At 37.8% G+C, this 23,801-nt stretch overlaps 1 protein-coding gene across 3 annotated transcripts in view; it reads left to right on the top strand.

The window, feature by feature from the left end:
* The window catches only part of ATP2A2 (ATPase sarcoplasmic/endoplasmic reticulum Ca2+ transporting 2), a 46,936-nt gene that overhangs the window by 6,248 nt on the left and 16,887 nt on the right, over positions 1 to 23,801 (top strand). For all 3 annotated transcript variants that reach the window (XR_010307890.1, XM_064168716.1, XM_064168715.1), the window contains exons 4-9: positions 2,105 to 2,209; positions 5,058 to 5,196; positions 16,462 to 16,542; positions 18,690 to 18,775; positions 19,528 to 19,992; positions 22,752 to 22,840. Coding sequence is in view for 2 of the 3 variants with exons in the window: in XM_064168716.1 (XP_064024786.1) it covers positions 2,105 to 2,209; positions 5,058 to 5,196; positions 16,462 to 16,542; positions 18,690 to 18,775; positions 19,528 to 19,992; positions 22,752 to 22,840 (965 nt within the window). In the remaining variant the exon portion in view is untranslated. The remainder of the gene's footprint in view (positions 1 to 2,104; positions 2,210 to 5,057; positions 5,197 to 16,461; positions 16,543 to 18,689; positions 18,776 to 19,527; positions 19,993 to 22,751; positions 22,841 to 23,801) is intronic.

Raw genomic sequence — 23,801 nt, 5'->3', positions numbered from 1 at the left:
CTACTATCAAATAATAAACCTGATCTGTTACACAAGAATGTGTTGTGTATCATGGATGTCCTAAAAGAAGTGTTAATATATCTGTAGCCTACTATAATAAAACAAACAACTCAAAACATATTCTGTTGTTTCTAAGTCTATATTTACTAAAACATTCTGGAACTGGAGCTTGGATTGTGTGGGAACTTTATGGGAGAGAAATGTGTGTAGCTGGCTTGCAGGACCAGCTAGCTAGTTCATTTTAATCTCCTCACAGATTGATAATTTTGCCTAAAGCCAACAATGAAACTCTTTGCTGTCAAGGTCTCTGATCTAAGTTCATCTACTCATTTTGAAATAATGGCTTATTGAAAGAAAAGATCCCTTGGAAACTTAAATTTGTTCTCCTTGATAAACTTGGATCTTGCTGTCATTGTAGCTGTTCCCCTTCCCTCTTAAAGTGGCAGCTTTTACAACACATGTATCAGCAACCTGAAAATGTTATAGTTTAGTGTTCTGTAAAGCAGATGTTTTATCCAGTTAACCTTGTAGGTGCCTGCTCCATTAAGAATGTCACAAAATGATTGAATTTACTTGCTTTGTTGGAAGCAAAATGTAATCTACATAATTCCAATAAGGAGGGAAGAAGCAGATAGTAAGCAGTTCTTCCGGTGGCAGTGTGTGACCTCGTATGTACTAAGAAAACTGGAAGTGTATCATTAGTCTTATCTGTAGCTCCACAAGAGGCAATGGTGCTCTGGTGCAGAGTGAAAACTCTCCATGATACAAGGGTAGTACATGGGGGGAAGATGACAGTGTAGGTCTGTACGACTTTTCTGGCAGATCAAATGGCAGAAGTTGTTGCTGGGAATTGAAGATCAGTGGTGTGGGAAGAGGAAATAAATAGTAGGATCTCTTACGCTCTTTACATCTTAACACAATCTGTTCTCCAGAGGATTACACAGACCCTCAAAATGTTGTGTTGCCGGTTGGAACGTTTCCTTCTTAATCATAACCTGGATCTTAAAAGTTTATTCTTTTGCAATAAAAATTTGTTGTTGCATTGGATTTGCTTGACGTTCTGTTTTCTGCTTGAGGCTTTCATGCTGCTGCTCCTTCCTTTTAACATCCTGGAGTGTTTCACAATTGAGCAATAGCTCTGAGCAGCATGTTGGTGGAATTACGGCTCTTGCTTTAGTAACGGTTTGCTCGCTGCAGTCTTTGAGTGATTCAGAGTGCTGTTGCCTGACTACCAGCCCTAATTATCTCAACACGTTGTTCCTATTTACTGTCACTTTCCAGGCTTCCTGTTGTTCAACATGTTGACGAAAAAGCTCTTCCTCTCTGGTCACGTTAGCTTGACTTCAGTAACTACAGAACTCTACAGAGGCCCTGACACAAACCCATTCACGTCAAGTGAATGGCAGGAGCCTGAAACTATAGAGTGTAATTCTAAAAGCAAATTAATCAAAATAAAATCCACGTGGGGAGCTTTTTATTCAAGTGTGCAAGTTGATATGCTCTTTAAAAACCAGTTTTACAGTTTATCAGCTACTCGGGAGGTGTAACTACACAATTCACTTAGATGCCTCAATAAGGGTCTACTTACATTTAAGTAAGTAGATGCTTATTCTTAGTATCTCACTAAAAACTTGTGAAACTACTTCTGAGTGTCTTAGGTTATTGGTAAAGAAAAATTAGCTTGGTTAAAACTCATATTCTCTAAAAGTTCTAGTATTCTGTGTAGTCAAAGCAGTCTTCATTCTCTTTTGGGCAGTAATGAGTTTTATAAGCTTTGTGTTGCTATAGCTGTTGTCACAACTTGTGCTTTCATTTGTGAAGCAAAAGTAGCAATATGTTTCTCAAATAAATAGATTGCTCCTTTAACCGAGGAGCAGCCTTGGAAATGACCTTTGTACTGTTCTAGTAAAGATTCTTTTCCTCCTTTTCCATTGCATATTGCCAACTCATTCATGGGCTACAAAACTACACCTTGGAAGATTGAGAGATTTCCAGAATTGCTCAAGTCCAAACAGTTAAACCTCAGACTGAAATTTACCTGGTCTTCTGTTTGCAAGGTGTCTTGTGTAAAGCAATAGTTTTTAAATCATTGTTTCTCTTTCAGGTCCTGGCCTGGTTTGAAGAAGGAGAAGAAACTATCACAGCATTTGTAGAGCCTTTTGTAATCTTACTCATATTAGTAGCCAATGCAATTGTAGGAGTGTGGCAGGTATGCGATTGTTTTTACAACATCAAATCTCAAATGTTTTGTGTGGTGTGTTGGTTGTTTTGTTTTGTTTTTTGTGTTTGCTTTTTTAAGAGGAAGGATTATGCAGTGTAAAGTGCTTCATTCAATGCAAGTAAAAAGTGTTGCTAACTTTAGATTCCTTTGAGTCAACATACCATAAAACTCCTGGACAGAAAGTGTTGACTTAAAGGCGAAATGAAAGCTTCAGAAGTATTGCCAATGAGGCAGTTTGCCCATCAGTGTTTGGCCACACACTGGTGAACATCTGAACTAGACAAAATGAGGGCCTAAATTAAGGGAATAGGTCAAATAGCTAAGAAACAATCACTTGGATCAGCTTGATGAAAAGGGATTTGTCCCAACTGAGGAACAAAAGATGGAACACTTTTAACTTAGTTCCTCTTGAGTCAAGTGCTGTTTTAGAACCTATATTAATATATCAATTCTATTCAATTACTGTAATAACTATTAAGTGTACGTTTAAGGACTTCTGCCTACCAGAAAGCAGAGGTTTCTTCTGATTACATCTAATTACCATGAAGAGTTTCCTACATTGTCAGCTGTGAGATGAAATAGATAGCTTTTTATAAATCCTGTCAGCAGTAACGTCAGTGACATTTTAATGCTTCTTGGTGCTGAAACAAAATTACTCATATCACTTTTGCATGCTAATTTGATGATTTCAGACAGGGCATTGTTTTGTTAAATATTTTTTCTAGAATTTTAGGGTAATTTAAGTTTTGGTTTTTTATAGGTTTGAGGGGAGTTGTGGGGTGAGTTTGTTGTGGTTTTATGATTGGTTGTTTTTTTAGGGATGATGTTAATGTGACACATTTACTTGTTATCTTAGCATATTAAATTTCATGCTTTAGAAAAGTGAATCTGTCCAAAATAACAACAAAACTTAAGAGGAAGAGCCTTGTTAACAGGTTAGAGAGGAGCCTACACCCTGAAAGCCACCGTAAGTGGCTCTAATGGCATTTCTGCACATTCCTGCTCTGTTTCTTTTTAGCATAAGAAAGCTAACTGAAGACTAGCCCTCAAAACTCAGTTTTTAGCAGTACTCAGCTTGCACAACTGCTAGAGCTTGTACAGAGGGAATGTCAATCACAGAATGACAGCACTGCCTTCTTAAGTGTCATCTTTTATTCAGATCTTCATAAAGCAATTGTACATGAATCAATCTTTAATTTGAAACTTTGACTTACAGTTCTGCATGTAGTAATTCTAATCATTAAATGTACAGTAAAGATGTATAGTTTGATTATCTTCCGTTGTTATGTGCAAAGAGTAATCATATATGTATATATATCTTGGAGCAGTGAACTTAGTTGTGAAATAGGATGGCTGTACAGATGAAGTGACTCATTCTCTTCTTTTAATGGGCATGGAAAATAAGTCACAGCAGGTAGTCTCCACCCATAAATGTATCTGTTTCTACAGGTACTAGATTTGAGTAACTGAGTTACTGTCGTAGCTCAGCCCTCCTCAAGCTTTCCTGTCACATGTGTTTTTCCATAAGTGCCATCTGCTAGTACTTCAGTGGTTGGCAAGATAGTCTGACTACCATAACTTCAAGCAAACTGAGAACAAAAAGATGCAGTCTAACACTAAGCTGGCTGTCCTAGCTGAATCTTTAATTCTGCATTTTTGGAGGAAAGGTATTCTTTCCTTTTGAAGGAAAAGTTCTGTTTAAAATTTATTTCTTTCATACATAAAAGTTTTTGCCTAATATTAACACTTAATTGGTCCAGAGAGGGACAATATCAGCATTATTGTGCTGGGGAACACAATTAACTTGCCTGGTGGAATATAAGACTAGTATTACTTATAGCTTTCTGGGTCTGTTCTGATATATCTGCCCTGTCAGGTAAACATTAATTCTTCAACATGGCTTTGGTAATGCCTTTTTACACCTGCATTGTAATGTGACAGTACCTCAGCCTTTCAGCTTCCGAAGTTTAGATTTGTTCTTTGAAACATGCATGAGAAATTTTCTTACTGTCTGGAAAGTCTGCTACATATTTGAAGAGCAGACATTCTCAAAACTCTGTGCACTCTTAGCATTATCTGTAATAATCCAGACTATATGACGTTTGTACTTGTCGATAGGCTGGAAAATAAGTTACTTCTCCAAGAGCTAGACAAGAAACACTGATAAGCTGTTGGTTTCTTATGTGGTCCTTTATCTAGGTGGCATCACAGTATTGGTGCCAATCTCTGGTAGTGCTTAGCTGAGAGAACTGCACTTGAGATAGGAAAGCCATTGTGTTAGGTTAGTGGAAATAAAAAGGCTGGCACATGTCATCAAAGTTGAATCTGCTGAAAGACTCTGGAAATTTCTATTCCATATGTTTTAATTTCACATCAGTGTGACTTTATTTGCTGCTGCTTGAGCTTTGTCTTCACTTAATGATAAAAATCAAGGGTCAAGTCAAATTCAGTGCACTTTAATTGGAGTAGTAAGTAGCTCCAGCTAGTAAGGTACAGGTGACACAAGTCTACACCATGAATCAGTTCTACTTAGTGTTGTCGTCTGTGTTAGAAAGCATCTGTGTTACATAGAACACTTTGCATGGCCTTCCTATAACACGTCACAGTGGATATTCTTGATGGGAAATGATGGCAGGGTCTAAACAACTTTTGGGTTCTAAATTGCTAGTGATACCTGAATTATGTTATCGTGATTTGCAGTCAGCAACCTCATAAGGGATGGGGTCATGCTAAGCTAAGTCAGTAGTATTCATGTAGATAATACATTTGAAAAGTCAAATCTGACATAACTTTTCCTTGACTTCAAAAATTGTGTATTTTTGCTGGTTTTTTTTAGGAAAGAAATGCTGAAAATGCTATTGAAGCTCTTAAAGAATATGAACCAGAAATGGGCAAAGTGTATCGACAAGACCGGAAAAGCGTACAGAGGATTAAAGCAAGAGACATTGTCCCAGGTGACATTGTAGAAGTGGCAGGTAAGGCTCAATTATGTAGTACATACATGTATTGTAAAATTTTATGGGGGCCTTGTCTTAATCTTTTAAGACCCACAGGGAAGTTTTCAAAGACTTAAGTATATGCTTTGCTTGCAAACAGTCTTGCTTGTGTTCATCTGTAATTACCTCAAATATGCATTTGCACTGAGGGGATTGTTTTTCAAATTGCCAGTTAGTTTAATTGGTAGGTCTAAATGCAAAGCATCTTAATGGGAGTTAGAGGTTTTAACATTTGTCACAACTCTAAAATTTTGTTTTCTAAACTGGGTTCAGAGTGTCTTATAACCTGTCTGGGTTTGATCACAAAACACTCTTTTCCTTGCTTTTAAATGTGCTCAGTTTCCTTAGGTTCTGTAAGACAGAAATTTATGTATTACTGCTTTTTTAGTCATGCTCTGTCCTTTATTTAAGGAAAGATTATTTCATCTAAAGGTTTTTTCCATCTCTTAACACGTGGAGTTGTCAGTGCCTTTCAACTTCACACAAATGTCTTCCTTTCTACTCTCAGCTAGTATGCCTAGCATGTGACATCATTGTTTTCTCATCTTTCATCATTCTTCATTGCTGCTTTTGCCTGTTGCTCTGTGGGAGACCGCAAATAGATAACTATAGAAAGCAGAGCTTCCCATCCCTCCAGTGTGAGCATTTGAAGTACTGGTCTTTAAAGATTAGAGTTTTGCCTCAAGCTTTCTGTTAACATGGATTTTCCCTAAAAGGTGTATCTTTATTTGGAAGGAGTGCAAAATTACAGAAGTGTCATATAAATCTAGCTAAAACTTCCATTTTGGTAATAATGTCGTACCAATAACTTTTCCTCCAAACTGGACTGGTCAGTGACTTCAGTGTTTCCTATTCCTTCCCAGATAAAACTAGGTGGCTCTTGTTCTGTGTCAGGAGTGATGACGTACTGCATTTTGTAGGTCATTATCAACTGTTAACTATGTGATTGTTCCTTTGGGAGCAATTTAGGGTGTACATCAAACTTTCTGTTAGTGTCACTTGGCTTTTAGAGGTGGTAGCTGTCTCAGGAGGAGATAAATATATAGCCTTAAACTTGACTATCCTATTTTAATTAGCAGGCAGAGAGAGTATGCACTCAAAATGAAGTTGGTGTTGGCTGTCTGCCCAGCTTTCATTCCTTGAGAAACTACCATTTGCTAAGTCCTGTTTCAGGCCTGTTTTGTGCATAGGATGATTCAGCTGCAGCGGCCCTAGCTGGGGTAACTCAGAGCATGAAACTCCTGAAAGCTGAAGCTACTTGGCTCTTAGCATCTGTTGGTGAAGAACAAGTACAAATATGAAGTGCTGAGAAGTGAAATTAAGGGTGAATTACGATACCTTGTCACTTAACTCTGCTGTTTTGACTCCCTATTACTGACTGTACAATTGAATCCCTGACTTGTGCAATTAGATTTTTGTTCTGGCAGCTGATGCTTTCTGCGTCCTTTTGAGGCAAACAGAACTGTATAAATTACAGCTTCTGCAGTATGTGCCTAGTCCAAATCTTTATCCTGTTTTTTAAATGTCAGCAATAGAATGGTAGTTTTGGAAACAGTTTATGTTGTGGCAATACTTTGTGGTTGTGTGTTTTGGTATTTGAAAGTGTTGGTGGTATTGCAAGTAGATGACTCTGTATTTGTACTGTTCAGGGATATCTTACTGAACTAAAATGCTGGATTTTGCTGCATTGTCAGGTGTGTAGAGCACAAAAAACTTTATGCTTGATGTGTTGAGATTTCAGAAGAGTTAGAGGTAGAATTTTCGTCTTACAGGAAGACAAAGCTAAATTTGCCCATGAAACACTGTGGGGTGTGCATGAGTTTTTACTCCTTACTGTATATTGTCAGTATCACTAAAATCAATTACTTGTGTCATATCTTTAAAAGGTCTGTGTTTGAAGGAGAGGAATTAATTGGAGAGTTGCTGTCTACTAGTCTTGAACAAACACAATCCCCTATTTTTTCATAGGGCTACTGTTGAGTTACTTAAAAATCTTCATGTAGAGCAGTGTCTGACAGTCCAACATGTGTTGAACTGATTTTAGTTTTAAAAAAGACTTGCTTAAACTAGTATGTTCACGCAGAGAACCAAAAATTGTCCAACTTCTGTAATTTGCCTTTAAAAAAGGTACCTAGCTTGTTGGCTGACTGTAGGAGTTCATACTGATTAAAATACTCAAACTGGTGTGTGAAACGGTCTCAAACTAGTCTTAAGCACTCATCATGTTTTCATTAAATTAGAGAATAGAATCAGCTGCAGCTTCAAGTGAAGGTGACTAAATGTAAATCATGTGGATGTTTAATACAGAACTGTTTCAGTGAAAATGTGAATTCTGATACTGAAACCAATTCTAACTTGCGGATAGACTGTGATGAACTTTTAATTGTAATCAAACTGGTAAAAGCCACGGAGGCAGTAGAGAAGAGCAATACACCCTGTACCAGTGTTGGTGTCAAGAGCTGGAGGTGAGAGCGACTGTGTGCATGCCCTTGCCTCCAGCATAAGAGTACTGCGATGGCCTTTGACATGGTGTTTGCAAAAAGATGACCATGTAGGGAAGTGACAGAGCACTTCATACTAGGATGCTTATCTGGGTATGGAATTCTGGGCAAAGTGCCAATGACATTTGTGTGTCCAGGCAAATAACTTTGAACCAAGTGGCATAAATAGCCAGGTGATGGGGTTCTCCCCTATGCTGATACCTAATTTTGAACAACTTTCTACAGGTCTTCCATTATGAAAAAGATGTATTTAACAAAGATGTTAGAGCATGAAACTGAAATAGCTATATGTGCGTCTGACACAGAGAACTCTCTGTGGTAGGAATTCATAGATTGATACTGCAGTTTGGGGGAAGTAAGGGAATATACTTGTTTTTCAACAGTTCCCTGAGAATAATTAGCATTGAACCATTCCCAAAATAATTCTGTATTTTCAGTAGTTTTGAACCCTTTAAAAAATAACCTGTGTGGCTTAACCTAATCCCGAGGCATTGCAGTAATGGTTTATGCTACTAGTTTTTATTTGAGCTCCATAGGGTTCTTTAATCGATCTGTCAGCAGACAACAACAGATGCTGGTTTATTTCACTTGCAGTAACATGGGGGAGGAGCAGGTCTGCATTGTCACCTTGCAGTAAATATGGAATAACCTGAATTAGGCTATCCCTGAAGTGATAGGTAATCTACTGTTTGATGTGGCTTCTGGGAATCAGCGTGCATACAGATACTGCACAACTCTTGATGAGCAATTACTGGTCCTTATGTCTAGTAGCTACAAATTCAACATCTAAAGCTATGCTAAAATTTTGCAGATGTGCTAAGAGATACTAAGTCCATGTTTGCTCAGCAGCTGCACAGAAATGAATGCCTTAACTATGTATGTTAGGAAGAATTTCTTCCTTGTTCACTTAAAACAGAGATGGTGAAAAAGATACTTCACAATTAACAGGAGCTCTTTGGGATGAAGTTGGGGTGACAGGTTTGAGATGTCTGCTTTAAATGTTTGCAGGCCTCTGGTGGGCATAGTTCGCAGAAGTGTCGTGCATGAGGGTTACTAAGCTACACTGTTTGTTTCTTAGAATTGATGAACTGAAAAAAATCCAGATGCTGTCCTCAAATGGCTTTTCAGTTGGCCTGTCTTAAAATGGATTATCGTGTGCTATAAAAGCTTAGGTTTATGGGAGGATGCACTCTAAATTTGTAACTAGCGGCTATCATAATAGATTCAAGGTGCCCTTTGTTTTAGATGGGTTTTTGTTTGCCTTGCTTCAAGTGACACTTTTAAGAGAAACTTTAAACCAGAGCTCTTAGTTCTTAGAAGTTTTGTACAAAGTCCAGTCTGACAAATTGGGATAAACTGATTGCAAATAATTTATTTTTAATGAAGCACGTTTGGGAACTGAAATGAACTTTGTTCACTTCTGTGGTATTCTTGTCTCAAATGTTCTAATTTAAATGCAGCTTATCTGGGTTCTTGTAACTTATTAAACGAATGTTCATTAGTTGCAATCTGTAAGTGACCAAACTGCAGTCACAGTACTTCCTCTTTTCCCTGAAGTGCTGAGTAATGTTTCTTGTCACCCATTATTATATGTGTAAGTACTTAACAGCTTAAATACATACAGAGGTCCCAGAGGCTGTTGCTTACTAAACTAGTGTGCACTGCGGAAGACTTGGTTTTAAGTTTATATCTGACATGAAATATGCAAGAACTACATTCTGAGACTTCTAATTCTAACTGTAGACCACCTTCAGACTTCTCCTGAACTACAGGTAACTTTAAGGAAAGATAAATTTTGGACGTGAAGATTGGGAAAGAATATTCTTACAGGTGAATTACATCAAACTCCAGTGTGGTTATGAAGAGCTACAAGGTCTCTATAATAACAAACATGGATGTTGCAGATCTTGCTGCTACTTTTGTAATAGAGGAAGTATTTTCAGACTCAGTGCTAGAAATGCAGGTTGGGTTGTTTGGTTGGTTGGTTGGGGTTTTTTTGTTGTTGTTTTTTAAGTATTGAGATTAGAAAAAAGAAAAATGAGAAGAACAGAGTGCAGACCATTGGGTTTTGTTTTTAAAGGTTTTTATCTTTCCATAAAGCACTGCTTTTGGAACAGTATGGAAGTAAGGTCAGTGGTTAATAAATACACATACAAGTAGTGAATAAATCTGTGAGCTTCAGTGGGTGTTATGTCACATCAGAGGCAGCTTTGAGATAACCATAGGCAGTCCAAACTCCATACTCCACTGAAGTCTGGAATTGTGAGGTTCAAGTCAGGGCACAGCCTAAACTTGTATGGCTTTCAGCACACTTTTGAAGCACAAATAGCACTGAACAAAATGCTTGAACATCAAGATAATGTTCTGTTAATACCATATCACATTGGTAAAGGAAGCTTCTTTTAACGCTAAAGAAAACTTAAACTTGGAGTGGAGCTGCAGTTCCAGAATTTTTACTGTTTGATCTTATGTTAATGAAATGCAGCCTAACTGGAAATAAAACTTCAGCTTTGGTATGGAGATACCATTGTTCTTTACCTGATCTATCAGTAGTTGAAGCTTAACTTACCAACTTGTTCTTTCTGCTGCTACATATTTTCATAGGCTGATCACAAGAGTTTTCCAGTGATAGACATACATGCATTGTTTTAAAGCCAGGCAAAATCATATTAGAAATAAATGCAAACTTAAAGGCAGGGTACCAGTACCTGTCCACTGGCACATCTTACATTCTGGTGCCCTCTTCAGAGGAATGACACTTAAATGCTTTTACAGAATGAGAAATAAAGCAGAAAATGAAAATTGATATTTCAATGAATTGAAATCTTGTGTACTGTTCAGTACGGCATATAGATTTTGCTCTACATAACCTGCAGTTCTCATCTTAAAATACTTTTCTCCCAGGAAGCTAATTTTTTTCTGTCTCTGATTGTCATTGATAAGAATACATTTTGTATAAGTGGGGGTGTTGAGATTTTTTTTAATTCTAAACATTCTTGGGATTTGAGTACTGTGTCCAGTTCTGGGCCCCTCAATTCAAGAAGGATGTTGAGGTGCTGGAACATGTCCAGAGAAGGACAACGAAGCTGGTGAGGGGCCTGGAGCACAAATCCTATGAGGAGAGGTTGAGGGAGCTGGTCCTGTTTAGCCTGGAGAAGAGGAGGCTCAGGGGTGATATTATTACTGTCTACAGCTACCTGAAATGGCATTGTAGCCAGGTGGGGGGTGGCCTCTTCTCCCAGGCAACCAGCAACAGAACAAGGGGGGACAGTCTCAAGTTGTGCCAGGGTAGGTATAGGCTGGATATTAGGAAGAAGTTCTTCACAGAGAGAGTGATTTCCCATTGGAATAGGCTGCCCAGGGAGGTGATGGAGGCACCGTCCCTGGGGGTCTTCAAGAAAAGACTGGATGAGGCACTTAGTGCCATGGTCTAGTTGATTGGATAGGGCAGGGTGATAGGTTGGACTGGATGATCTTGGAGGTCTCTTCCAACCTGGTTGATTCTATGATTCTATGATTATCATACTTCTGTGTGCACTGCACATTCAGGTCCTTGGGTATTTTCTGTCTGTCCAGAATGCAGAATGGCATATGATAGAGGACTGTTTCGTAAACCTTGTCTAGAAATGGGTGTTCAAATGTATTGTTTTGTCTCCTTGACAGTGAATGTACTAGTATGGTTAAAACTGAGCAGACTAGCACTATTATAATCTTTGTGTTGGAAAATAAATATCTTACTGGTGTGGAGTGGAAATTCAGCCTGAAAAAATGTCTCATAGTTGCTTACAGCCTTTTGTAAAAGAGTAGGTGGACTCCATCTTCCTGGTTAGTAGAGCTGCTGGGTTTTTGGTACTATTTTATTATACCCTGTTCAGGAAGTGTTAAATACTTAAAACCTGTTACTACGGAAGAAAAATGAAGTTTCTGATGGTCTGAGGAAATCAAGTACAATAGGAAGACTAGATTGTATGTGTGCAAGAGGGGAAGAGGAGCTAAACTGAGCTCATATTAAGGAAGTTTAATATAAAACCAATTGTGTTGCAACAGCTATAATTCTAAATAGAGTCAGGCCATGCTGTTCTCATGTTTTAACTCTTACTCTCCCTCAGGAAAAAAAAAATTACTCAGTTCTGCTTGATTAAAGGATGTAGCATCCAATCTTTTATTTTAATATTTCTCATTTTAGTTTGTAAACCACAGAGTGATACCCATACTTTATATAAGAAGTTTCAGTTGCCTTTGTTAGTAAGTATTCACAGAGTGATGTGTCCTCAAATTAGAGAATAAGAAACTTATTTTGGGGGGCAGGAGAGAGGATTTTGAAATAACTGACTTTTGGAGGCCAAAGATTGCATTAGAAAAAATGGTTGTAAGTAGCTCTACCCATTCTAGTATGTTATGTTGAAGCAACTAAAATGTTTGCTAGTATTTAATGTTTTGTGGCAAAAGAATTCTTACTCCTCTCTTTTGATGGTAAAAGACATAGTGTATGTTGAATTGAAGCTGTTTTAATAGCCGTGTGGTCAGTTACATCTGCTGAATTCAGTAGCGTTTCTGCCCTAGCCTGATGAAATTAGAACATCCTAATAAAGCAGGGGAAAAACATAGTGTCTTGACAAATTCCACGCTCTTCTGATTAACAAAGAACCTTAATCTATTAAAGATACCTAAGAGGGGAAATCACACTATGTTATATGTTGAGGGGATTTTGTCCTCTCCTTTCAATCTTTCTGGAGTTGTTTTAGGGATGTTTTTATTCAGGTTATAGAACTGTTTGTGTTCTTAAGTTGTTCAGACATATGTTGAAGTAGTACCTCAGTTCTTCAGAACTTGCCTAAAAAGAAATGACAAAGTTGGACAACAGTGGCTGAATAAATCCTGATTGCAAAAGTCCATTTCCAACCTCAACCTAGTGTTAGTTGATATAGGTCACTAGCTTTGGTTAATGATAAACACAAATAAGAAAACGTTAAGGTTACATGTTGTATAGCAACAATCACTCTTGACTTGCACAGGAAAAAATACTTCAATTTACTGTGATCACTTAGATGGGCTTTTTTGCTAACAGATCCCTTTCTTTGCCAAGAAGACAAACTGTTCTTGTAACATGTACATTAACATAAAAAGGAAGCCAAACTTAGCAACTTTTCATAATGTACTTGTCTGTAAACCTCTTAGCAAGTCTTCAGTTGTGGGAGGAGGAATCAGAGGCAGTTAACAGAGCTGGTATCAGTGTTCAAAGTACACATTTGGAGTAGTAGTTTTAAGGACGTTCAGATCTCATAGTGGCTTGGGGTGAGGATAAAGTTAATACTGCTTCCTGAGCCTGCCGTAACCAACAATTTTATTTAGAACATCTAGAATGTCATTTGAAACTTGAAAGAGAAGTGCAGTCCTGTTGTAGTCTAAAGATCTTTGTTCATTCACAGATCCAGCTAAAAATACAGAGCCTGAAATCCAGGTGGCTTTAATAGTTTGTTTTCCCTCCAGCTTCGTTGCTTGTAGGATATATATTGCAGCACTTGTGCTTCTCTTCTTGGGCTGCTTAAACCACAGGCTGATCTAGCCTGTAACACTCTAATAGTGTGTTCTGATTGTAGAGGTCTCTCAGTTAATGCCTTAAACCATATTGTAACAGAATTCTGAAGATAAATGTTTTGTATAATTACTATCATAGAGACTTAAAAGGAGTATCAGTTCAGTATTAAAATTCTAAAATTGTAGTGTTCTGGACATGAATGTGTTCTATGAACAAAGCTGTAATGGTTTGAAGCAGATCCCGCTCTCTCACTCTTCCAAGAAGTAGTCATTTTTATAGTTAGGCTGTTATAATGAGTAGCTAAGTGTTTGGCCAAACTTTAAGAACATGCATCTTGGCAGTTTTGAAAGCAACTGGGTTGATTTCTTCTGAGCTCTTGGAGAAAGGAAGTGACATTTGGAGTTAAAAACATTGGTTAAAATAGTGGATAAAAACACTTCTGCAACTGAGCTTGCTATTCCATATTCCACATGTAAAACCGTGAGATGATAACCATTAAGATTGTAGCAACTCTGTACTGAGCAACACAAATACATGAAATTCTATGATGTCCGCCTTAGTCGTCCGTCTTTGAAGTCTGCGTGTATTGTTTGTTTGTGGACTGAAATGTAATTACAAAGCTCCTCCCCAAACCAATAAACTCCCCTCAATTTCTTCAGTGTGGTGAAGTATATGCAAAAAGCCTTCTTCATGTAAATGAGATCTTCACTAGACTGCTCACTACAAATTTCCTGTGGGGTCCTATCTATCATGAGATGATTTCCTATCTATATTCAGTTTCAGTTATGCTCATAAAAGTATATTCAAGACTATAAATGACTTGGTGTCATGGCTGTTATTTTGCAAATTGCTGCTTAAAATAGTTCTGTAACTGACCCTGATGTACAGCTTTCCTGCCTGTTGGAAATGCCTTGAATATTTCACTAGAGCCTTTTCCAAGGGAGATGGCTAGTGAATAATGTCTTATCTTAAATTGCTGAGATAAACTTAGAAAGATGCAGTATCATAATAAATTTAACACTTCAGTCCTAGTGATTTGGGCAATTGCTAATGATAGTAGTAGTTTTCATGGAAATATGGATGCTCAAATAGCAAAAGCCTATTAAGCAGGGCTCTCTCCTAGTACCTTAGGTCTCGTGAATATCTTGGTCGAGTTTGAACAATTTAGCTGTTCAGAAGAAGTAGGTTGGAAAATCAGTTGTAAACATTGCTGTGTGTTCTGTCCAGCTACCTCAGTTGTTGAAGATTTTTTTTTTTAAATTTAACAGCTGCTTTTTTGTGTTATGGAGCGATGAAGTCTTTGACAGTGTTGTCAAGTGTGATAGTGTAGTGCAGTTGTCTGTAGTTTCCCAGCTGCTACAAGTACTTTGAAGACATCTATGCAGATGAACAGGCGCTACACCATGTTGCACTGAGGTATTAGCCTGTTGTTCAGTGGTAGCTGAAAACCAGCTGCTACTACATATCTGCACAGAACCCTCTCATGACATCAGGAGACCATATTGAATAGTTTTGCCATTTTTGGCCTCGGTCACTGTTTGTCTAATGCTATTTTCTCTTGCTGCTCAAGGGCATTATGGCTTAATTTAGTTTTTCACATTCTATAAGGATACAAAAAGGGAATTTTGGCTATTTACCAAAAGGCTTTATATATGCATGCTTACAAAAACACAGCTAAGTCTACAAGCAAAACTTCACAATCTTTTCATGATTTTAGTGGCTGGAATTTCTTTGGCCTTACAAAAAAATCCTGTGATGCAAGTTTACTTAACCTTTGAAGTAGCACTCTATTGTGCTCTTCAGCATTTTGTTCCATGGTTTGCCTGTGTGTGTGCTTCTGTGTTCTAAGGCTGGGACACCACTGCAGAGTTTCTCGTGGTATTATTTGCCTATGTACTTTATTGCTGTTAGTTGCATAAGCAGTTCCTGCAGGAATTGCAGCTTGTTTTAATTTTACTGCAGGGACAGAGTCTCCATCTACTGAGAAGATCAGCTCTTTCTAGCTGGCTATTCTCCCTTGGTTGTTTCTTTGCATTATTTTATAATAAAAAGGGAGCTGTCATTTGAGTACTTGCAGTGCTAGATTGTGTTAGGAGTGCTCAGTTATCTGCATTTGACATGCAGAATGTAGAACCCCCTATGAGTCAGAAATACAATTCTCATTAATATGCTTTACCAAGTTAATTTGCATGCAGCCATTTATTTGCAGAAGTCACAAAATGGTGGGACTTAAGTTCTTTTCTTAAAGTAGGAAGGTAGAATAATTTATTATGAGATAATAGAGGTGCTGGAGCTAAATTGGCCATATAGCTTTGACGACTTCATTACTTACTGCCACCTTTAGTATGGTATTTACTTGAACTGTCTGCTGCTTTGGTGTCTTAAAATACTTGATAGTGGAGGTGTTTTGTTTGTGGGTGGGCTTATTGGTTTGTTGTTGTAGATTTATTCTTTTTCTCCCCTGTTGTCTTCTGCAAGGTAAAAATACATATGAGAAGATACACATAGCATAGAGTTCTGTGAAAATTGTAGTTGGGATATAGATGGTGATATATTTTATAAAGTAATGTTATTGAAAAACAAAGCTACTGTATGATCTGTAATTTACTTCCAACTCTGAAACATTTGGCACTATTCAAAGAACATCATCAAAAGAGCAGATTTGCAGAAGCATGTTGTTTTCACAATTGGTGCCAAAGGAAAGGAAAGTACAACTTCTTTTTGTTTCCTCAATAAATAAATGTGGGTAACATTCTCATCATTGGAGAGCCTAAGACTGACTTTGGGCATGGTGAAAACCAGAAGACTTCCTAGGACTGTTGTTCTGAAGAGGAAACTTGATTTGCCTTAGCTACAGGGTTTGATTGTTTATAAATATGCATTCTGAAATGGATATCTTCCTTTTGAGAATGTTTTCCCTTTGCTGTCAAGTGGTAGTCATGTGATTAGAAAAACAATCCAGTGATTTACAACTTATTTCTTTGAGGTTAGGTGGGGGTAGAGATCTTGAAGGCAAATCTAAATTGCCCAAGTGTATTGGATACTCAGAAAATAGAAGTGTTGCAAACCACAGGAACACTAATCTGTTAGGGATCTTAGTCATCTGAACAGTGACTGGAAAATCGTTTTCTGGCTAATACAGGCTGGTGAGAATTCTCTCAAATAACAAAATTCTAACTTTTTGTCTTGTTCATGTCTTTGTAGTTGGAGACAAGGTTCCTGCTGATATAAGAATTACTTCTATCAAGTCTACAACTCTGAGAGTAGACCAGTCAATTCTCACAGGTATAATTTCTGTGAATTTTGGACATAACTGAAAGTGCCTATTTGCAACTCAATCTGTTACAAACAAGCCTATAGCTATTCAAGCACTACATTGCATCCCAGTGCAGCACATTTCTGATCCAGTAACAGCTTTCAGAGTGGCTGAATGTATTGCTTCATTAGTGGCTTTACATGTTTACTTTAGTAGGATGAACATAAATATTCTTGCTGAGATTTGGAATGCTTTTTTTGGTCTTTTTCTCTTTCCTTTTCTTTCCCCCTCCATAAGAGATACACTAGTAACTTGTGGGAAAGTTCTTTTTTCAATTTCTAGGGTTGAACATCTTGACACTGCTCAAATATGAAAGTATAGAATTTTTACTAAATACCTTTTGTAGCAATTAGCTGTTTTCTTTCAGAAGAGGGATTAATTTCAGAAATGCAGGGAGCTTTTAAACTGCTGTTACTGAAGACTTTCTGTACACTAAAGCTTTATTTGCTGAAATTCTGTGCACACATTCATGTGTTTTCTGGTACTGGCTCTCAAGTGCAGGAGCTATATTTAGAGCCCTTTTCAGATTTGTTGAAAACAAAACAGAGTAGCAGTACTTCTGAATATAGGAAAGAAGCTAGGAATCAACCAAGCATTCTGTAGCAGTTTCAGCTGGAACATGAAGATCTCTCTGCCTGTTTTGGTAGCATAAATTAATGTTAACTAGCCCCTGAATTTTAAAACTGTAAAGCGTTCATAAGAAGCCTATTTTTGATCCTCAAATCTGTCTTGAAACAGGCCCAAATTTTTCTCAGTACAGTTTCTCAGTAGCACAGATCTGATGAGGCTTACTTATGTTGAGCATGAGAAAATGTAGGCATTCCATGTTTATCAAGATATCAAAACTAAGTAGAAAAGATCCACTGGAAGCCTATATAAAGGCTTCTGTTTTCAGCCTATTTTAAGTTGATGCTTGAGTCTCCTAACTGCAGAGTAACACGAAAGCCTAAGATGCTACTTAAAGCTTTTAAAACGTAGGAAGCTTTGTCTCTGATCTTACAAAGTGTCATAGTTTTTTGTTTAAAAGCATGACAGACTGAGATTATCTCACTTTATTCTTTTTCTGAGGAAAAGGGGCAGTAAAAACACTTGCTAAATTGGAGATGAATACAGAAAGGTTTTATTTAAAGATGTGCAGGAAAAGATACAGCATACTTGAATCCTTAACACCTAATACAGATACAGGATATGTAAGAATTCCCCCAACCAAAGCCAACCCACCAAAACCCCAATATTCCTTTTGTCCCATCTCCCATTAGGCACAAGCAGGCCAGATTCACAAGGCCACAGCCCACAGGGTATGCTCACATAGTTACCCAGTTAAGGATCCCTCCAGAGAGTTGAAAGGAAAAAAAGAGAGTGAATTGACCTTGCTGCTTTTAAAGTATTTGTGGGATTATGGGATTGAGTAACATAATTACGATATCTGGGCTTGACTACTTCATCCCCTGGGACGGATCTTGGCCTCAGGTTTTTTGAGGAAGTGTGGCAACCACTCAAACCACCACACAAAGAACTGTACTCATGACTTCAGTCATTGATTTACTACCTTGTGAAATCTGATGTAGTACCTTCCTGTACCTGTGTGAAGTGTATAGAAATGGATATATTAAAATTTCTTATGGAAGAGTTCTTTGAAGGCATCCAACTAAAGGAGTTAACAGTTGGCCATATGGCACTTTTTTAAACTCTGCCAGGATAACTTTGTGCCATCACAGATCTATAACCGTGGTAGGATCTAATGATTTAAATGAGAACATACATCTTAAGAGTACATGGAGAACAGAAACACTCATTATTGCACCAGAAGCACACAAAATACCTAATTCATGCAGTAGATCTTGCTGCATTAAAAGGCAGAGTGCAGTACCAGCTGCTTATGTGACCACTTTTCATCTTCTTTAAAATATGGTGTATGCACCATTAATTCTAACTATAAGTAATGTTTATGTAATTCCTTGCCCATTTTTATTAAAAGCCAGCCATTCACCACTTTCAGTCAGCTGAAATATCCCCTGTTTCACGTAAGCAATTACATAAAATAATTTGAAGAAAGAAGCTCACTATCTTAAAAACACGATGCATGTATAACCTCTTCTTAATCCTATTGTTTTAGGTGAATCTGTGTCTGTAATCAAGCACACTGACCCTGTGCCTGATCCTCGTGCTGTAAACCAGGACAAGAAGAACATGCTTTTTTCTGTAAGTTACATGTTTTGAAGTGTTAAAAACTTCTCTAAGATAATACTGATGTTGATAAATGTGCAGAACTTCAGGTCTTCAAGTAAAAGCTGTGTTCTCTGTATGCATCTGTAAATGTGTCCCATGATCTAAACAACTTAAATATGAAAAGTATCTTCTAATAAAAGCTGTCTCCAGCTTTTATTAGATGTTTGTTGAAACCAGTTTGTGAGGAAATTGATTTTTGTCCTTCACAAGAAAGTCTTGAAGGCTGGAGCTCACACACTTTTAAAGAACTGCTTCTACACTATTTTTTCTGAAGTGCTTCTACACTTATTCTGAAGTAATAGCTCTCTTACGAATGATGCACACAAATTGTGGTATCATTTCAAGGGAGCCCCACAGAACACATTTCTTGTAGTAAATAATATTAAATCTGGCAAGACACCATCCTAATTTTTAAAAAAAAAAGGAAAAACTCAGGATTCCAGTTGGAATATACACTATGGGTTTGACTATGCTGTTTACAGTGGGTCAATACAGATACATTTTGAGCCCGTTCTCTAAGCAGAAATTCAACACTGATTCAACTCTTACAGATACTGTGGTAAAGGCATTCTATTCTTTTTCACCTTTTTTCCATATCCTACCTGAAACACAGCCTGGAGGTAGTTTTGTTTATAGCAAAATCACCTTAAACAAAAATCCATCAACCAAAACCTGTTTATAGATGTACTACAAGTTTTCTCTTCACGTTTCTTCATCTACATTAGGGTACTAATATTGCTGCTGGTAAAGCTATGGGAGTGGTTATTGCAACAGGAGTAAACACTGAAATTGGCAAAATTCGTGATGAGATGGTGGCTACTGAACAAGAGAGAACTCCACTCCAACAGAAACTGGATGAGTTTGGAGAGCAGTTGTCTAAAGTCATCTCCCTTATCTGCATCGCTGTATGGATAATAAACATTGGTCACTTCAATGATCCGGTTCACGGTGGCTCCTGGATTCGAGGTGCTATCTATTACTTTAAAATTGCTGTTGCTCTTGCTGTTGCTGCTATTCCTGAGGGTCTGCCAGCTGTCATTACCACCTGCTTGGCTCTTGGAACCCGGAGAATGGCCAAGAAGAATGCTATTGTTAGAAGTCTTCCCTCTGTGGAAACCTTGGGTTGCACCTCGGTTATTTGTTCTGACAAGACTGGTACTCTGACCACGAACCAGATGTCAGTCTGCAGGGTATGTTCAACTAGCTGCTTCTGTTTCTCCTCTGCCACTCTACGTAGTCAGCATTTCTTGAATTCTTTTATCAAAAGTTCTTTGCTTCTCATATCATCAAAATCTTACTTTATTTTCCTAAAACAAGCTTCCACTTTGAAATCAGTTTTCCACTCCGTAGTATTTAAGACCTTTATCTCTTCCCTTATTTAGTAATGGCCAAAAATAACTGTACCCACACTTAATGGAAGAGAAAGTTGCTTGCAAGCAGCTTTCAGCTGGTTTGTCTGTAAGCCATTCTGTCTGCTGGTAATGATTTAGTATGATTTATAGAATAGAATCATAGAATGGTTTAGGTTGGAAGGGACCTCAGACATCATCTAGTTCCAATCCTCCCACAATAGGCAAGGAAAATTAATCTCCTGTTCCAGAAATGTAGGGTAGCTACACTGCAGAGGCAGGATGTGTTAAAACACTTGCCTCTAGTTTCGCAAGATGCCAAATTTCTCTACACTGCCAGTGAGGAAAAGGTAAAAGATTGACAACAGTACTTTGGATAATCCAAAGTATTTTCTCTGAGTGGTTCCACCTCTACTTGGTTATGTACAATAGCTCTGCTGGTCTGATGTAGATTGTAGTGTTTTCAACGTGCTGTATTGGATGACTGATCTGGCAACTTGTAGGTGCAGTTGACCCTGTTACCAGCATTGCCAGAGTCATCTTCAATGTATGGCATGTTTCTAGGTAAAGTAAGGAATGGGCCCTTTCTCCCTTCTCCCAGGGTTCTTTCTAGTGTTTATTAATTTGAGGCTTCTATAGCTGGTTACTTAATGTATGATCAGTTGCCAGTTCGATGTGCTTCCCATATACTTGATCCCCTGTGTGGGAGTTTTATGGAGAAAACATTTAGATTCTTCTGTTTAATAACTGTAGACACTCAGTGGCATAGCAACTCCATGACATCAAATGTTCAGAGTCATTACACTGGGTTAGAATTCCAAATGTGTAAATGTTGAGCATGGCATGCCAGTGGCGAAAGTTTGTAAGCCTTAAGCACTTTGTTCTCATGTGATTGATGGCTTTTTCTTTCTAACTGATGGTTGACTTGTTCTACTTCCTTAAGTATTGTAGTATTTATACCTAAGAGACACAAAGCAGCTGCTCATCAGTATTCCAGAGGAGGTTACTTGCAGTAGAGTTGCATAACTGCCCTAGTCTTTGCAGGGATTTTTTTTCATCATGCAGATGCCAAAAGCAGAAGGCTTCCTGGTTAACTCATCATTTAAGTTGTGTTTATTTAAAAGCTGAAAATACTCTATTTGTATTTAAAGGGCTAAATGTTTTAGATTTTGCTCAGTGCAACTTACTTGGTTCCTTGTTAACCTCTGACAGCTACAGAATAACCCTAACTGCAAGATTTTTTAAAACAGCAAAACTCTAATACCTGGAAACAGCAGGCTTATTTGGTTCCACCCAAAGTACAGCAAATGATTAGCTTTTGAAGAAGACTGGTTTACAACAGTAATTCCTCTTGTAGTTTTACTGTTAAGTAGTACCTCCTAAGTGTCCAAAGGAACCCTGTACTAAAGTGTTTCAGTCAGAAACAATACTGCTTTTAGGAGGAGACTTGAGAGATTGTTTAATGTCTTCTTGTGCTGTCTCCTGAGAATGCACTTGCTCAGCTTTGAAGGCTTTTAATTTATCAGCTCGTCTAGCTTGTTATTTTTGCAAAATCACTTCAAAGATGAGAGGGTCTCCAGACATTGACGCAGATCAGTCGCAGAACACCACATTACTGTTTTCTGAAGACTGTTGCCTGAAACATGAGGCTGCACAATGAGTGGCATTGATAAAACGTGGTGTGCCAAAAAGGCCTATACAAACCAACCAGCAAAAAATTCCATTAAGATACACTTCCAGTTAGTAAAAAAATATTTTCTTCTTGACTACCACTTCAGCAAATCCATGATGAGAGTATGACAGCTTCAAGAGATGTATTTCTTTTTAATCTCAGTCTTCTCATAGATGGTTCTGCCTGCAATTCTCCTGGAACAAAAACAGAAACTAAAGGAAAGCTTGAGGTGCAAGTATCTTACTTGGTACAATTGCATCCTTCAGATCATGGTCTTTGTTTGAAAATAACATTTCAGCCTTTGCTAGAAGGGTGCTTGAGCGCTGTCCAGTGCACTGGTAGCTTAAAAACATTCAAAGTGACTTAACTAGAAAACCAGGACAGGAAACAGTTTTACTTAGTGGCTGGTATTAAGGGCAATTGGCCATAGTCTGGGTCTTGCCTAAAATCTCACCTCTTAGATCTAGAAAGTTTTATAAGTAGATGCTTTTATTTTCACTTCGGCAAGAATTGTCAGTTTCCAAGCTGCCCTGTGCTGCTTTTGTTTGCAACTGCTGTTTTCAAATGCCCACCAGAAGTAATTTACAAGCCTGAAGTCTAGGAAGTATAGTCAGGATTGTCAAATGGATGCATGAATTGTCTTCACAGCTGAATTTAAGTGTATGTAGTTTACATACGTTTCAGCTCTTTGATGTACTTGTGCCACAATTCAATTCTGCTAAGCAGAAGTGCTGTTCTCCATCCTTAGTGCTTCAGTGTAGGGCACTGTTTGAATATGTGAGATTAAAAGATGGTTTTGTATCTGGTTTTGCCTACTTAGTTTGTTTGCACCTGAACTTGCCTCTAGTACCTGCTTCTTTAAGGCTTGTCTAAATATCTTGCATTCATTACTGTTCAAAGGTAGTAACTCTACTAACTCTAATTTCAGATGTTTATCCTGGATAGAGTAGAAGGAGATAGCTGTTCTCTGAATGAATTCACTGTAACTGGTTCAACATATGCACCCATGGGAGAAGTGTAAGTGTCTTCTGTTGAAGTTAAATATTTGTCTGTTTATGCACTGCCTGTTACTTTAGGCTTGAAAAGTGATGCATGTAATATTCAGTAGTGATTGTTAGCAAGTGAAAGCTCAGCCAGCAAGAACGAACGCTGTAGGGCTAGGGAAAAGCAATTACCAGTTAAAGAAAGTGAAATTCTAGGGAAGTAAACCTTAATGAAGCATACTTAATACAGTTCCCAATACTGCCATGTTCCTTTGATAATTTAGAAATAAATGAGAGGTAGGTTGAAAGGATTTATTTTACTGAAATTGTACTGGACTGAGATTAACTGTCCCAGTGCTTCAAAACGAGGTTTGCTTTTTTATTTAAATAAGACCTGCATAAATCTGAACAGATGAGCCTCTTAATCTCTGAACTCATTGCTTCCAATTCCCCTGCCTCAGAAGGTAGGAGATGGTGGTTTTTTTTTCTTTTAAAGCATTTTGAGTGTATTTGAGTTTACTGTAAATTAAAGAATTTAATAGTTAATTTCCGTTCCTCGCTCTCAATATTTGGCTCAGTGCATCTCTATTTGAATATTTGTGTGTTTTTCTCAGCCTTTGGTATCTGAGCTGGTGTTAAACTCACTCTCTTAGGAAAGGAGAGATGTATTTGCTTTGCTTTCAGATGCAAGTCTACTAGTGGGATAGATGGTTCATCCTGACAACTTAGGAACATTTAAGGCTCTGCTTCTAGAGGGAAAGCCACCTCTTACATCCCCTTTCACTTGGCCAGTCTTTCTTGTGTTTTTAATCTTATGACTTCAGTTTTACTTGCTGAACAGAATCCTTCTGTATCTGAAGTAGAATTAAGATTCAGTTATTGTAAACATCTCACCCTTGTGGAGTTTCACATGCACGCCTCTGACTCCAAGCAATCTTCATCAATCTCAATAGTGATTATCTCTGTTTATTTTTCCTAGCAGTTAAGATCATGGT

The sequence above is a fragment of the Pogoniulus pusillus genome, chromosome 30 (assembly GCF_015220805.1).
Source record: "Pogoniulus pusillus isolate bPogPus1 chromosome 30, bPogPus1.pri, whole genome shotgun sequence".
NCBI lineage: Eukaryota > Metazoa > Chordata > Aves > Piciformes > Lybiidae > Pogoniulus > Pogoniulus pusillus.
The sequence above is the reverse complement of the archived record's forward strand: the minus strand, read 5'-3'. Positions and strand labels throughout refer to the sequence as shown.